This window comes from Orycteropus afer, unplaced genomic scaffold (assembly GCF_000298275.1).
Source record: "Orycteropus afer afer isolate SDZICR_OR568_19922 unplaced genomic scaffold, OryAfe1.0 scaffold00046, whole genome shotgun sequence".
In the NCBI taxonomy this organism is placed as follows: Eukaryota; Metazoa; Chordata; class Mammalia; order Tubulidentata; family Orycteropodidae; genus Orycteropus; species Orycteropus afer.
In genome coordinates, this window is record NW_006921633.1 from 2,464,966 (window position 1) to 2,481,743 (window position 16,778).

Sequence of the window (16,778 nt, forward strand, 5' to 3'; positions counted from 1 at the left end):
TAGGATTCCATATACCTTATTTCCATGGTCCCACCCTCACAAAGGTGCCATGTATCTAATTTACATTATTAGCAAGCTATTTAATCTCCATGGTAGGCCATAAGCACCTCACATTTGCATTGTCTTACTCAGTCACAAAGACCATTTTAAGTACTTCACTGCACCACAAAACTTTATTCTCATCCAACAAAACCCAAAACCAAATCTGCTGCCATGGAGTTGATTCTGACTCATGGTGACCTCATGTGTTACAGAGTAGAACTGAGTTCCATTGGGTTTTCTTGGCTGTGATATTTTTAGAAGCAGATCGCTAAGTGTTGCGGAGTAGGTATGAACTGCCAATCCTTCAGGTAGCTGAGTGCAAACCATTTGTACCACCCAGGCACCTTTATCTTCAACAGGCCAAGAATAATCTTGAGTACTACATTTCAAACTTTTATGCTCCAATTAGGTTGCATTTGGAAAGTAAAATAATTAGTATCAGAACACTTAAAATATTATTCTATTAACCCAGAGAGCCATGAATATATTCTACTATGTAAATACAAATATAACATCACTTTTCTTTTAAATAAGGCAGTATTGTTATACAATTCCTCACTCCTAATAAATAGGATGCAGTGAGAAAACACTCTAACTTTTTCAAGGCCTCAATAACAATCGCAAAGAAAAAGCATGCTAACAGCAGAGTTTTTAATTTTAAAATAAGAAAAATACTAATGTAAGGAGATATTTGTCTATCTGTTAAAAAAAATTGTTAGCCCTGGATATATTCAGTTTTTGTGAGACTGATATTATAAATAACACCATTTGCTTAATAATTTCTAGTTGCTGCTGTTAGCTGCTGTCTGACTCTGGCTCATGGTGGCCTTATGTATACCAGAATGAAGCAATGCCTGATCCAGTGCCATCTTCATGATTGCTGGTATGTCTGAACCCATTGTGGCTACTGTGTCAATCTATCTCAATGAAGGTTTCTCTTGTTTTTGATGACTCTTTGCTTTACTAAACAGGTTGCCCATTTCCAGCAATGGTCTTTACTAATGATGTGTCCAAAGAAGCAAGACAAAGTCATGTCATCCTCACTTCTAAGGAACATTCTGGTTATATTTCTTCTAAGAGTGATTTGTTTGTTCTTTTAGCAGTGCATGGTATATTCAACAATCTTTGCCAATACCACACAGTTCAACTCTTCTGTCTTTCATTTACATTGTCTAGCTTTCACAAGTATATGAAAAACCAAAACCAAACTCACTGTCCTCGAGTCAGTTCCGACTCACAGTGACCCCTCCTTGGGTTTCTGAGGCAGTATTTCTATGGAAGTAGATTGCTTAGTCTTCCTTCCAAGGAGTAGCTGGTGAGTTTGAACCGCCAGCCTTCTGGTTAGCAGTCAAATGCCTAAGGCACTACGTCACCAGAGCTTCCACAGGTATATGAGGTGACCTAAAAGACCAAGGCTTGGATCAGGTATATCTTAGTCATCAAAGTGACATCTTTGCTTTTTAAAACTTTATAGAGGTCTTTTGTAGCAGATTTGCCCAATGCAATACATTGATTCTTGACTGCTGCTTCCACGGATGTTGAATGTTGATTCATATAGAATGAAATCACTGACAATGTAAATTTCTTCACCATTTATCATGAAGCTCTTTGTCAGTCCAGTTGTGAAAATTTTCTTTTTTTTTTTTTAAGTTGAAATCCATACTGAACGCTTCAGTCTCTGATCTTTATCAGTAAGTACTTCCAGTCATCTTCACTTTCAGCAAGCAAGGTTATGTCATCTGCAGCATATCACAGGTTGTTGAATAGTCTTCCTCCAAACTTAATGCTGCATTCTTCTTCATAAAGTCCAGCTTCTTGGATTATTATTTAGCATACAGATTGAGTAAGATGAAAGGGTATAATCTTGTCCACACACCTTTTCCAATTAGGAACTATGCAGTATCCCCTTGTTCTGTCTGAATGACTGTCTCTTGTTCCATGTACAGGTTGCGCATGTTGTTGTTGTTGTTATGTGCTGTTGAGTTGGACCCGACTCATAGTGACCCCTCCTTGGGTTTCTGAGGCAGTATCACTACAGAAATAGACTGCCCAACCTTCCCTCCAAGGAGTGGCTGGTGGGTTTGAACTGGCAGCCTTCTGGTTAGCAGTCAAGTGCCTTAGGCAGTATGCTACCAGAGCTCATTACTGTTGTTGTTGTTGTATGCGCCGTCGAGTCGGACCTGACTCATAGCAACCCCTCCTTGGGTTGCCGAGGCAGTATCTCTATGGAATAGATTGCCCAACCTTTCTTCTGAGGAGTGGCTGGTGGGTTTGAACCATCAGCCTTCTGGTTAGCAGTCAAGCGCCTTTAGGCACTACGCTATGAGAGCTCCTACCAGAGCTCATAGGCACAATTAAATAAGTGTTCTGGCATTTCACCCCATTTATCAATTTGTTATAACGTTTGCTTGCATGTTGTTATGATGCTGGAAGCTATACCACCAGTGTTTCATATATCAGCAGGGTCACCCATGAAGGACAAGTTTTAGCAGAGTTTCCAGATGAACACAGATTAAGAAGAAAGGCTTACTACTTTTGAAATTTAGCCAATGAAACATTACTGACGATTTTTTAGAGAAAGCTAAATTCTCTAAAAATCAAAACTTTATAATTCCACATGATATTAATAATAATAGTACCACCAGTTAGTATTTACTGAATGTTTACTATATGCCAGGTATGGATATAAATGATTTACTCATTTAATTCCCAATAAATCTGTAATTTTACAAATCAAGAACTCAAGAAACTTAGATTATCTTTTGGGTTTTCAAATGACAGGATGTAGACTATACCCACCTTACAAGGTGTGATCCAGAAAAGATCAAACATATTTCACATTCAACTAACATTTACTAGGTGCCTACTATACGTCAGGTGCAGTGTTAAGCATGTGCTTTTAAATTAACAGTAACTCTGTGATGTATGATTTCTGCACATTTACTGAAAACAAAACTGAGGAGCGATAAGAAAATGATTTGTCAAGGTCTCACAAACCTGAAATTTTAAAACTTGTTATTTCCCTTAAATACATTTTTAAATTAGAAAAATAAAATTCACCTTTTAGTTGTTCCTCAGTATCTAATCTTATCTTGTTAATAGCTTCATCTCTTGAAATCTAAAAGAAAACTCATATTCAGTTGTTACGTATATGGCAATATTGAACATTTCTATTTTTTAATTATAATACAATTCACACAGTATAAGATTATTCAGATTTCTCTCATAATAGTATTCTTTTAAAGATTAGAACAAGTAATTGATTTAGAAGCAATTTTACTTGTACAATTTATTAAAATATATTTGCATATTTCCCTAAAACTTGTATTAACATAGAATGAAGAAACAACTAGGGTTTTGAAAAGAATCTTTCTTTTTAGAGATATTCCATAGGTCCACAAAGAAAATTATGTGAAAAATGACAAAATAAAATTCCCAGAACTATTAGGTAAGACAGAATTCAATTATACCTACTTTATCATGTTCATAATCTGTAAAAACTGCATAGAGTCTTTCCATGGCAAGTCTATTTTTTAAACACAAAATAAATGTTAGCATAACAATATTTGGAAACACGAAGCAGTTTCTATTACAAACAAAACTGAAATATTTAAAATGAATAAACTAAAATGTTCAATAGTACACATTCCAGGAAGAATTAAAACATACTTTATTTACTCATCTGTTTGTTATCTATTTTATGATTCAAAACACAAACTTTAATAATCACAATAGTGAATTCAAATATTTGCAAGAGTAAACAAATTTCTTAAAAGCAACAGCCATATAACTATACCATTTTTTTGCATTTTAATCAAATGGAGATAAACTACTTAATAACTAATGCTAGGGGCAACAGATTAGTCACTTAGGGGGAAAAACAAAAACAACAAAAAACTTAAACCCAATTCTTTCCTAAAAAAGAAACAAAACTTATAAATGTGTAAAATGAAGCTATAGAAGTACTAGAAAAAATATAAATGGATATTTTAATAATCCTGGATAGATAAGGCCAAACATGTCTTCAAAGCCAGGCAGGGAAAAAAATACTGACACATTTGATTACAGAAAATAAAACATTTATTTAAAACAAAAAAAAATAACCCACTGCCATCAAGTTGATTCTGACTCAGCGACCCCAATTGGGTTTCTGAGGCCATAAATCTTTATGGAAGTAGATTGCCCAGTCTTCCTTCCACAAAGTGGCTGGTGGGTTTGAACTGCCAGGTTTCTACTGGTTAACAGTCAAATGCCTTAGGCACTGCACCACCAGAGCTCCTTAGAACATTTGTAAAGCAGAGACAAAACAAATATATTTTTGAAACTTCACAACTAATTCACCAAAAATAAGATTAAAAGCTTGGAAAATATATTTACTGTGTTGTTTGCACATTTTAAGAAGTATAGATTATTTTTCAAATGGAAAACTAGTCATTTTCCATTTTGAAAAAATGATATACCAGTTATACTAAAAATAACTAGATCTGTTTCACATTGCTCATTTCATTCACCAGGAAGGATTTTACATGTGATATACAGTGAGACCTATGAGACCCAGAACTCGATGAAGCCGCTTTGTTTTTCCAGGTCTCGTACTTTCTGCTTTTCACACTTTTCCGCTGTTCATTTTAGTGGAAAATATTTGAGTTTTCCTTCCATGAAAGGTTTTGGCCTAATACAAGTTCTGGCTTTTGTAGATTTTACAGGATACAGTCCATCACTCTACCCTTCCAGTCCAATAAGGGCTTGTTTTTTTTTTTCCCTGCACCTTGTATTTTTCCGCATGACCATACTGAGGCACAAATTTGGGAGACTTAATATACTATCACAAACATGTTCTTATTCAAATTTACATATAACCAAGTGAAGTTCATCTCTGAACCTGCTTTTAGAACATCTTTCTATCTCTGAAAAGAATCACACATTGTACCATGCCCTTTCCTCTTCCTGCTCTCAAATGTTCAATAATTTCCACTTGAGATTTCTCTCTCTCACACACACACGCACACACCTGTTAACCTCTGTTCTGTTCTATCCATTTTGTTGTTACTGCAGGAAAGTCTTGATTACTACGGACAACTTAAGTCTTTAGGGGACAATTTAAATTTTTAATTTTGACTGATGGCCAAGAGACTGATAGTAACAAAAAAATAACTCTTTAATTTATTTCAAATAATATGAAATAATTTTATGGGGATTCATTTGTATTTATTAAGTGCCTATGTTATCAGGCATGGTTCTAAGTATCGGGCATGTGGTGGTTGGTGGTTACACGTGATTTCTCTTGAGAAGTTCAAAGCTGCCTCAGATATTCAGTATCTTATGCTGTATTCTCTTTTCCCTGACAGGAGATGTATCGGTGTTATCTGAATCTTAAGTAACAAATTTACCCTTCCTTTCATCTGAGATTCAAACTTAGAGCAAGAGGGCTGGAAGAGTGAAATGGGTTCATCTTTATTTAAGAATTAGAGCTGGTGTTTATGGCAATGATTCTTAAAATAAAAAAGTGCTATTTACAAAGTAATGCATGGATTCCATAGGAAGTTTTTTCCTGAGAGGTAAAATTAAATCTAGTGATAATTTCATATATTCTACTGTGCAAGCAGATGTTCTTACTTATGAGTGTATTTCACAATCTCTGGTGAAGGAATGAATAACTTCTGAGGTGTCCTCTTGGTAACACCTATTTCTTTTACCAACTGCTGTATGCCCTGAATTATTTGCTGGGTATACTTCACTCCAACTTTGATAGCATGGCAAAAGTCCTGCTGTAAAATGTTCTCTGCAGAGGCTTCCAACATAACTATTTAAGGGGGGGAAAAAAAAGTAAAATGAAGATGATTAACACTGAACCTTTTACAAGCATAGCATTTTCAAACACCATGACATGACATAAATACCGTGGATTAATTTTGGTTTCTTTCCTTAGAATCAATGTACTTCCAAAACACAAATAGCAGTAAATAAACAGAGAAATCTTGATATTTAAATTTAGGTTTATATTCTCCCATACTTAATGAGGCATCTCCCATAAAAAAATGAAAGAAAACACCAAAACTATGCATAAAATTATGTTTTTACAACACCTTAATTGAGATAATTCACATATCATAAAACTCACTCTATAAAGGTATACAATCAGTTTTTAATATGCATTTAAAATGAAATTTAGAAATGTCCCACACAGTCACAAAAAACGAACAAACAAACAAAAAACCCACCAAACTCACTGCCATCAAGTTAGGAACCCCTCCTTGGGTTTCCTAAGCGGTATCTCTATGAAGTAGATTGCCCGGTCTTCCTTCCAAGGAGTGGCTGGTGGGTTTGAACTGCCAGCCTTCTGGTTAGCAGTCAAATGCCTTAGGCACTACGCCACCAGAGCTCCCACACAGTAGGTGTCCAAAAAACGTTTCTTTTTTTTTTTAAAATTATTTTATTTGACCTCAGGAAGGTTGGGCAATCCTACTTCCGTAGTGATACTGCCTCGGAAACCCAAGGAGGGGTCGCTATGAGTTGGGGCCGACTCGACGGCACTTAACAACAACAACTTAATTCTGACTTGTGATCACTCTAATTCTAGCACAGGTGGAGAAATCTTTGCAGTGATCCTTTTTCAAGTAAGCCAACTAGAAGAACCATCACAAAAATGTTTGTTTATGCTTTTATAAAAATAAAACTCCCGTGTAAAGCAGGGAAGCTCTGTAGTGGGGCTTCTTTCATGGTATCCAATCAAAATCTGCTATTTAGATTCAGCCTTGGTTTCTGGAAGGCTGAATAGATACCTGCCTACTTAAATGTCATGTATGTATTATGTGATATGAAGCAACTACACTGATGAGATGGGGCAGATATAAAACAAAACAAAATAATTTATAGCTACTGACTAAACACACACACACACACAAGTGAGTGTAAATGCATTTTTAAAAGCAGAACTTGTAAGTAGAATCCAGAATACATCTAGTTCTTAAACAACTTACCAATCTGACTTCTGGGTGCTCCAGCAACCACTAAATTTAAAGCACTGGAAGACATTTCTTTCCGTGTAGGGTTAACAACACACTCTCCATCAATTATTCCTACTCGCACTGCCCCTAAAATGTATTACAATATTGGCAATTATTTAAACTCCTTGCTTTCAAGACATTACTCCAGTGATGGCTTCAATCTCTAATCTTTGATTATGACCACAGAAGAAAATTCATCCTTCTACAATGGTTTTTTAGGACCACAGAACATCTTATCCCACCTCACCTTCTGGCCTCATTGGACTATTCTGAGCGGTCAAATACACCATTTATTCCACATCTCTGTGATTATGCTTATGCTCTCATGGTAGCCTGGAATGCGCTTCCTCCAAGGCAAATGCTTACCATGTGATGCCACTAAGGTTCAGCTTAAACAACGAGCACTGAGAACCTTGACAACCTGACCTCTCAAAAGTAAACCCATCCTTCTTTCATTTTCTTAGCACTTTGTCTATACCTTTATAGTTGCATTTGTTTATAAATAATTGTCTGATTCCTTTACTTTTTGTTTTTTTTTGGTGAAACATAGTTGATCATACACCCATTCAACAATTTCTACATGTACAGTTCAATGACATTAATTACATTCTTTATGTCACCATTCTCACTATCTCTCCCCATATTATTTCATTACCATTGACTTAGATTCATTGCTCCATAAACTATTCATCTATGCTTTAGAGTTATTATTGTCAATTTGATCTGATACAGATAAATTCTTTAGAAGGGCACAGTGCTCAAAATGAACATACTTTATGAATTTGGCTAAATTGTTTAGTTTAAAGATGACTTAAGGGGATAGTTTTGGTTCAAAGTTCACAATTTTCTCAGGGCAACAGATTTGGGGTTCCTCTAGCCTGGATTCTGTAAGAAATTTGAAATTTAGTTCCACATAACTACCCCCTATTGATCAGGACCCATCTACTGAGTCCTTGATAAAAACTTTCTATAATGGAGGTGGGCACTATCTCCGTTACTCACTCTTAAAGCACAAACTATTTCATTTTTCTTTGTATTTCCAGTATCCAGTTTGCTTTTGTTCCTTCAGTGTTTACTTAGCTCAGTATTTAGCATTTAGGGCACTCAATAATGGTTTACTAGATGAGTCATTTTTATATTGCGTGATAAATGAGCTATAAGTTACAAACATATGCTCGTCTTATCCTGGAAGAGTATGCACTCACAATTCCCCAGTCAATAAAGAAAAGTAGCCCTCTGAATAGAAAGATGTTCCTAAGAAGTCAAAGTATCTCAGGATAAAAAATCTGTAACACTGTAAATACTGTTACCAGAAACAGAACCCAAGGCAAACATAAAAATGTCTGAAAAAGCTAAAGAGTCTTAGAATGACATCTTGTTCAACCCCCTAAGAGATAATAAATCAGAGCCAATGCCACTCCTATAACATGCTGACTGCGCACTGAGAAAAACACAAATAATGTTTCTTATTTTCAAATATAACTTACCAATGGGTCCATTCCAAGGAATATCTGATAATGAGAGGGCTACAGAAGCTGAAAAAAAGAGAGAAAAATAAAAGATGAAATAAAACTCTCTGTTGTTTTTTAAATCAACAATGCTAATTTTATTCTCTAATTTTATACTTACCACCATTAATTGCTAGGACATCAGGTTCATTAATACCATCAACTGCTAATAGATTACAAAGGATCTGTTAAATGGGAAAAGATTTAAAGCACTTTAAATATCATCTACATTGATTTGGGAGATAAAACATTTAAGTTTTCATATTGGACTAAAATATGGGAGCATGAGTCCCTGGGTGGTGCAAAAGGTTAATGTGCTTGGTTGCTAACTGAAAGGCTGGATCTGCCAGCCTACCCAGAGGTACCCTGGAGAGTCTGGCAAGCTACTTTAAAAAAATCAGCTTCTGAAAACCCTAAACAGCACAGCTCTACTCTGACACACATGGGGTCACCACCAGTCAGAGTCAGCTCCATGGCAACTGGCTTTACATGGTTAAAACCATGGGCTTTGTAGTCAAACGCCTTAATCTTGGCATGATTTAGCAAAATGCTTGACCTTGGGCAAAGTAATTAAGTCTGAATTTCCTCGTATTTAAAAGGGAAAAATAACTGTATCTTCCCTGAGTTCCTGTAAGGATTACATAAAATACTGTATGTAAAGCACTGAGCACAAGTGCAAGTACTCAGTAAATATTAGCTATTTCTATTATGTAGGAATATTGTTGTCTTCTGTTTATAAACCCAGGTGAAACAAAATAATGTATTACTTTATTACTGTAATGATGTCGCTAAATCATGTACTTAAGAAAATAACTTCCTTGAGGCTGTGACATCCTTGCAAAGATGTCACTAAGAGGGAAAGGGAGCAAGGACAAATTCATTTGTGTCAAATAAGTAATATGGTTATTTGAATAATGTATATGGGTCATTATAGTAAAAGAAAATAATATTTAGAAGATACTAAAACATAGTCAAGTAGAGGTTTACAAGATCCAGTAATAAAGATTAGTTGTGCTGATTGTTGTAGTCTCTGATAATAATATGACTACATGGCCCAGCCTGGTCTGGTCCCCACCTCAATTACATTGATCTTTCATACTCACCAATTTGTTTTCTGCCTCAAGGCCTTCCCAGTTGCCATTTCCTCTGCCTGGAATTCTTGCCCCCATTCTCTGACTAGCTGATTCCTACTCATAATTCAGGGATCAGCGTAAAGTGATGATGAATTACTTTTAGCTTTTTAATATTATTATTATCATTCTTTTTTTAAAAGAATAAAAACTTTAATATGAAATGCAACAGCATCATCAAGAATTTCTATATTATATTCTTTATGATGGTTAGCATAGGAGGTATTATAGAGACCAACAAGCAACTTTTGTTGAAGCTGGAACCAAATAAACTTAAATCAGAACCTACCTGTGTATCATAAAAGTAGCCAGCTGGAAAGAGAGGTCTAATTGAACGATCTGCCCAAAAGAAAAAAAAAAGATTATTACATAGCACTGTCAGGAGTTGCTTTACATTTCAACGCTTTTCTGCCATTAAAAGCCTGGTTAAAAAATTATATACTGAGCTGTCCTATATATAAATAAATAAACACACACACACACACACACACACAAAATGGACCAACTTATTGAGAGAGACAATAAATAAATGTCAATGTTTCAATTAATACTCACCATGCCTTAACAACAAAAAATTACTAAAGACTGAGGAGCAGCTTTTTGTTTTGGTTCTAGAGGCATCAGTTACATACATAAGCAGATGAAAGAGAGTTAAGACCAACAGCAGACCAAAAGAAAATTCTTCCATGCTAGTTTGTGTCTGATGAGTGTGTATAGCCTACTGCCATTGAACTGATTTTGACTCATAGTGACCCCCATTGGGTTTTCAAGGCTGTAAACCTTTATAGAAGCAGATGCCTCATCTTCCTCCTGTGGAGTAGCTAGTAGGTTTTAAACCACCAACCTTCTGGTCAGTAGCCAAATGCCTTACTCACTATGCCACCACAGTTTTTTATGAATGTGTATAAGTATACACAAACTAGTAATTTCTAAGGCTATCACCACTAGATTACAAGATAATTTTTTGCCCAAATCAGTTCAACTCACAAATTTAAATGATAAATAATTCCATAATATTTAGAGATGTCAAAGATTTGAGGCCTTATGGATATATTTCAGTAGCTGACAAACATAATGCTTTTAGGAATTACTATGCTGGCTATGAAAATGGAAAAAAACTGGTAGAGATTCAACAGAATAGAGGTATGGGGCACAGAATTTTTATGCTTAATAGAATTATTCATTAAGTCAATAAATATTTATTGAATGTCTATTCTATGCTAGGTAGTATGCCAGGTACAAGGGATTCAGTAGTGAACAAAGAAAAGTGCATATACTCACAGGTTTCAGTTTGAGTGAGGGGACATACAAAGTAAATAATCTTAGGTGGTATTAATACAATGAAGGGCAATTTAAGAGATAATATAGAACACAAATGGAAGAGAAGAGATGCTAACACTGAATCAGACGTGGTGAATGCTTCTATTTTCTTCTTACCTATTATTCGACTTGTAAGAATTTCTTTATCAGAAGAACCAATCTCTCTTCTAAGATAGTTTGTGGGAATTCTACCTGCTGCAGCAGCTTTCTGTCTATAGTCAACCTAGAGTAGCAATGAAAAAATAAAGTTCATATGATTCCCTTCTGTAGTAACAAACTGTACTTCAAGAACTACTTTTGTTGTTGTTGTTGTTTTGCCGTCGAGTCAAGAACTACTAGACAAATACTAATTTTCTTAAAGTTGCTTTAACATATTCCATACTAAGAATAGAGAATGTTTCATTTACTTTTACCTTGTTGTATTTCTTGGGGGGATGAGAAAAAAAAAAGTTTCAGCAAATCAGTTAATTAAAAAAAGGTATATGTTAACTGTAAGACTGAATTATGAATATCACAAAATCCAACCTCCTTCCTAGCAGTCAGACTACCTACCCTCATAGCTTCCCATAGTAGCTCACCCTGGTCAAGTCAAATATTGCCATTTTTGTAATATAACTGTAACATAACTGCATTCCCCTTTTTAATAGAAGAAAAAAGTCATAAAATCCTAAGGAACTTACTCTTCACTAAATGTATAAAGACCCATTAGGAGTCACTGGTGATATAAGGGCTGGCAGTTCTACCCAGAGGTTCCTTGGAAGACAGGCCTGGCAATATGCTTTCAAAAAGTTACAGCCTTGAAAACCCTACAGAGCAGTTCTACTCTGCACAAACGGAGTCACCATCAGTTAGAATCCACTCAATGGCAGCTAATAACAACAACAGACTTATACTGGAGAGAAATCTATGAAAGCAATGAAGATACACATCTGGACATTCTAAAGTATACTTACTACTAGTATGAGAATTGATGGGAAGCAAGCAGTTTATATCCTTTTAATGACTCAGACATTTCAATGAATCAAACAACTAAAAGTTCTTTGTTATATAATGTTCATATTTTGTACTCATTAGATATTGGACAAAAATATTCAAAATTCTACATTTATGCTATATTATAGTTCAGATAAATCAGCAAATACTTACCACCAAGGGCATGAACTGGGAGGGTGAAGGTTTTGTTTTACTGACTGCTGTGACCATCACTGCTGTGTCACCTGACTTAGTTAAAACAAAACAACAGCAACATTGGTAAATTCTTTAAAGTCAGCGATATTAGCATATAAGTAATCCTTCCTTTAAATAATCTCAAGGAGGATATTGCTATAACAATAATTATTCACAACTGGTCCAATTTTGATCCTTATTCATAAACACAATCAGTATTAGGATAGTCACTGGGCTTTATAAAAGCAACGGAACCAAAAAGGGAATAGGTTCATCAATGGCTTAGCCACATCTAATAAATCAAATCTTATCTTCTACTTCTAATGAGGATTTTTAGGTTGTAAATAAAGAAAAATTTCCCAAGTACCACTACTGAAGAAAATAGTAATATCATTTTCTCTAGAAAAGCATAAGAGAATGTATTAACAGAATATAACAGAACCCTAAGTTTGAAAGGAATCTTAATGGTCATTTAATATAACCAGCCTTCTGACTTCCTGTTTATCTGGAATAGTTCTGACACTAAAAATGATCTTAGCAGTATTTGAATTAATTCCAAGTACCACAATTCTAAGAAATTTTATGATGTTATAAAGATATGCAGTACCAGTTTCTGCAACCATTTCTAAGATGAAATTTATAAAACCCAGACATTTTACCTGTACTACAGCAGAGCCATCTGCAAATCTTGCCAGTTTTCCAGAAGATATTTCTAATTTCCTGTTTAAAAACAAAAATTCAACACAAAAGGACTTAAGTCATCAATACAATTCCCAGCTTAGTATAAAATAATCAAAGATTCTAGCAGAACTAAAGGTTACCAGCACACCCAGGAAAAGAAAAGGCTAGAGTTCATGATCATTATCAGAAGAACAAAGGGGAATTCCAGAGTTGCTTAATAGAAGAACACAGAAACCAAAGGCACAGGATTAATTCTAAAAAGAGAGAAATCTGGGGAGTACAGAGTTTCCTAAAGGAAAGAACCTGAGGGGCAAGAGGGTATACAAGCAAAGTACCCGTAGTGAAATCAGAAACATTCGGAGTTACAAAAGTATGCAGAAAATCAAGTTAAAATCTGACTACGAACCAGATACTATATGAGGTACTTTCACATGTTTGATACTATTTAATTACCACCATCCTCTGCAGAAAGCATCAGTCTCCATTTATACAGATGATAAAAGTGGGACTCTGAGAAGCCACAGAGTTAAGAAGTGCTAGAGTCATAAGTTAAAGCCTATATTCTCCTTATAGTTTCATACTGCCTTCAGCATCAGCAGCAGCTCAGTTAAAGACCCTGAGATTCTGTATCAGAAAAAAGAGTGAGATCAACTCATTCTAGAGTTAACTAGACTATAACATCCACAGTCTTGACTGGTATTTGGAGAAATAAAATGAAGGAACAAAGCGCTTTCAAGATTATTGAGGTTACAGATTTCATTCATCTGTCTTATATCCCTAGAATCTAGAAAAGTACCTGGCAAAAAGCAGGCACCAAATACATCTCTGTTCACTGATTGACCCCAATGCAGGTATGCTTCTCATTTTTCCCCCCCACCTCTTGGAACATGTTCTTAAAAAAATTATTAAGAACAGAGAGCCCTCATGGATCAAGGATTTAAGTGAGAAAACTGAAAGTATAAAATTCTTAGGAGAAAAAGTAGGGGCAAAGCTATGGGACCTAGTTTTTAGCAACAGGCTATCAGATATGACTATTAAAGCATGAGTAGCAAAAGACAAAGGTAAATGGGACCTCATAAAAATGATTATTATATTATTAATTATTCATCAAAGGACATTTCAGTAAAGAAGATAATTCAAATGGCCAAAAAGCATATGAAAAGATGATATATGTCATTAAACATTACCCACTGCCATCAAGTCTACTGTAACTCATAGAGACCCTAAAGGACAGAATAGAACTGCGTACAGGGTTTCCAAGGCTGTAAATCTTGATGGAAGCAGACAGCCTCAATCTTTCTCCCACATAACAGTTGGTGGGTTTGAACTGCCAATCTTCTGCTTAGCAGCCAAATGCTTTAACCACTGCGCCACCAGACTGTCTTCACTAACCATTAAAAAAAAAAAGCAAATTCACTCTGTCGAGTTGGATCCGACTCATAGTGACCCCTCCTTGGGTTTCCGAGGTGGTATCACTACAGAAGGAGATTGTCCAATCTTCCTCCCGAGGAGTGGCTGGTGGGTTTGAACTGCCAGCCTTCTGGTTAGCAGTCAAATATTACGCCACCAGAGCTCCTGCATTAACCGTTAGGAAGATGCAAATCAAAATTACAATGACATATCATTTCACTTCCATTAGAATGGCAATGATTGATTAAAAACAACACAAGGAAAACAACAAGTATGGAAGAAGTTGTAGAGAAACAGGAATCTTCATCCATTGGTGGTGAGAATGTAAAACTGCACAGCCACTGTGGAAAAGTTTAGCATTCCTTAAAAAAGTTGAATACAAAACTACCGTATGACCCAGCAATTCCAATCCTAGATATAAACAAAGAAGCAAAGGCAGGAAAACAAACAGAAGCTTATACACCAACGCTCTTTTCAAAACAGCCAAAAGATGAAAACAGAAATGTCCATCAACAAATGAATGGATAAACAAAATGTGATACCTACTAATAATGCAATATTACTCAACCATAAAGAGAAATGAAGTCCTTCTACATGGTACAACATGGATAAACCTTGAAAACACTAAATTGAAAGAAAAAAGTCAGTTGCAAAATAACAAACAAATAAAAAGCCATATGATCTCACTTATATGAAATAAGAAAATACATACAAACCAAAAATTATTACTAAATGGGAATGGAACAGGGGTGGATATCCACATGCAAAAACAATGAAGTTGGATCCTCTTCCTGACATCATCAACAAAAATAACTTAAAATGTATCAAAATGTAAGTTAAAACGAAGCCTCTCAAAAGAAAACATAGGGGTAAATGTTCCTGGCTATGGGTTAGATGAACTTAGCTATGACACGAGAAGTACAGTGACAAAAAAAAACAAACAGATGAACTGGCTTCATCAAAATTGAAACTTCATGCTTTTCCACCAGAGAAGTTAAAAAAAAAAAATTCAAAATGGGCAAATAATTTGAAGAGACATTTCTTTAAGGCAGTGAGATGAAAATAACGATGAGATACACAAATGGCCAATAAACATGTTATGTATTGAATTGTGCACACATACCCCCCTTGCCTCAAATGTGCTGTAAATACTAATCCCTGTACCTGTGGATATATATAATACCATCTGGGAATAGGAGTTTCTTTGTTACGTTAACAAGCTCATTGTCAATGTAGGGTACAATCGCATTTGAGATACAGAAAGAGTAGATGAGGAACACAGAGCAGGAAGGACAGATGGGGGAAGACAGATGCTACACCACATAAAGATTGCCAAGAGATCAAGGAGCAGAAGCTGAAAAGAGACAAGAATCTTCCTTCAGAGTCCACAGAGGGAAAAAGCCTTCCTGTAATTCATACTTCTAGCCTCCTAAAATAAGGGAAAATAAATTTCTGTTCATTAAAGCCACTGATTTGTGGCATTTCTGTTATGGCAGAAATATAAGATACTAAGACAAAGCACATGAAAAGAGGCTAAACATCATTAATCATTAAGAAAATGCAACTCAAAATCACAGTAAGATACCACTTCACACCTTACATTATGGTTAGAATAAAAAAGATAATAGCAAGTGTTGATGAGGATATGGATAAAGTGGAACCCTCACACACACACTGCTGGTAAACAACGCAATGCAACACACTGCAGTCAAGTCGAATCCAACTTATTGAGACCCCTCCTTCAGTTTCTGAGGCAGTACCACTACGGAAGTAGATTGCCCAACCTTCCTTCCAAGGAGTGGCTGGTGGGTTTGAACTGCCAGCCTTCTGGTTAACAGTCAAATGCCTTAGGCACTAAGCCACCAGCATAAAATGGTGCAGTTGCTTTGGAAAAGTTTCTTTAAAGTGTTAAAGAGCAAAGATGCCACTTTGAGGACTGAGGTGGGCCTATCCCAAGCCATGGTATTTTCAATCGCTTCATGTGCATGTGAAAGCTGGACAAAGAATAAAAAGGAATGAAGAATTATTGATGCATTTGAATTGTAGTGTTGGTGAAGAATACTGAAAATACCATGGACTGCCAGAAGAACTACCAAAATCTGTACTGGAAGAAGTGCAGGTGGGATGCTTCTTAGAAGCAAAAATGGCCAGACTTCATCTCACCTACTTTGGTCATGTTGTCAGAAGGGACTAGTCCCTGGAGAAGGATATCATGCTTGGTAAATTAAAAGGTCAGCAAAAAAGATGAAGACCCTCAATGAGATGGATTTACAGTGTCTTCAACAATGGACTCAAGCAGAGCAACAATTGTGAGGACAGCACAGGACCAGGCAGTGTTTTGTTTTGTTGCACATAGGGTCACTATGAGTCAAAATCAACTTGATGGCACCTAACAACAACAACCATTAAACAGGGATTAAAAGCCAGGAAGCCAGACAGAGGTACAGTCAGCCAAAGGGACCCAGTTGGGGGTGATACAAGAGGTCTCCAACAGCAAGACAAACTTGTCTGTC

The 16,778-nt window shown here is 35.8% G+C and overlaps 1 protein-coding gene across 1 annotated transcript in view; it reads right to left on the reverse strand.

Annotated features, from left to right (window-relative positions):
* PNPT1 (polyribonucleotide nucleotidyltransferase 1) overlaps positions 1–16,778 on the reverse strand; it is a 98,501-nt gene that overhangs the window by 75,455 nt on the left and 6,268 nt on the right. The window contains exons 2-11 of the mRNA XM_007938041.1: positions 12,834–12,894; positions 12,154–12,228; positions 11,125–11,230; positions 9,977–10,026; positions 8,679–8,742; positions 8,537–8,584; positions 7,023–7,136; positions 5,659–5,845; positions 3,517–3,568; positions 3,103–3,160 (exon numbers count right to left, since the gene is read on the reverse strand). Coding sequence (XP_007936232.1) covers positions 3,103–3,160; positions 3,517–3,568; positions 5,659–5,845; positions 7,023–7,136; positions 8,537–8,584; positions 8,679–8,742; positions 9,977–10,026; positions 11,125–11,230; positions 12,154–12,228; positions 12,834–12,894 — 815 coding nt within the window. The remainder of the gene's footprint in view (positions 1–3,102; positions 3,161–3,516; positions 3,569–5,658; positions 5,846–7,022; positions 7,137–8,536; positions 8,585–8,678; positions 8,743–9,976; positions 10,027–11,124; positions 11,231–12,153; positions 12,229–12,833; positions 12,895–16,778) is intronic.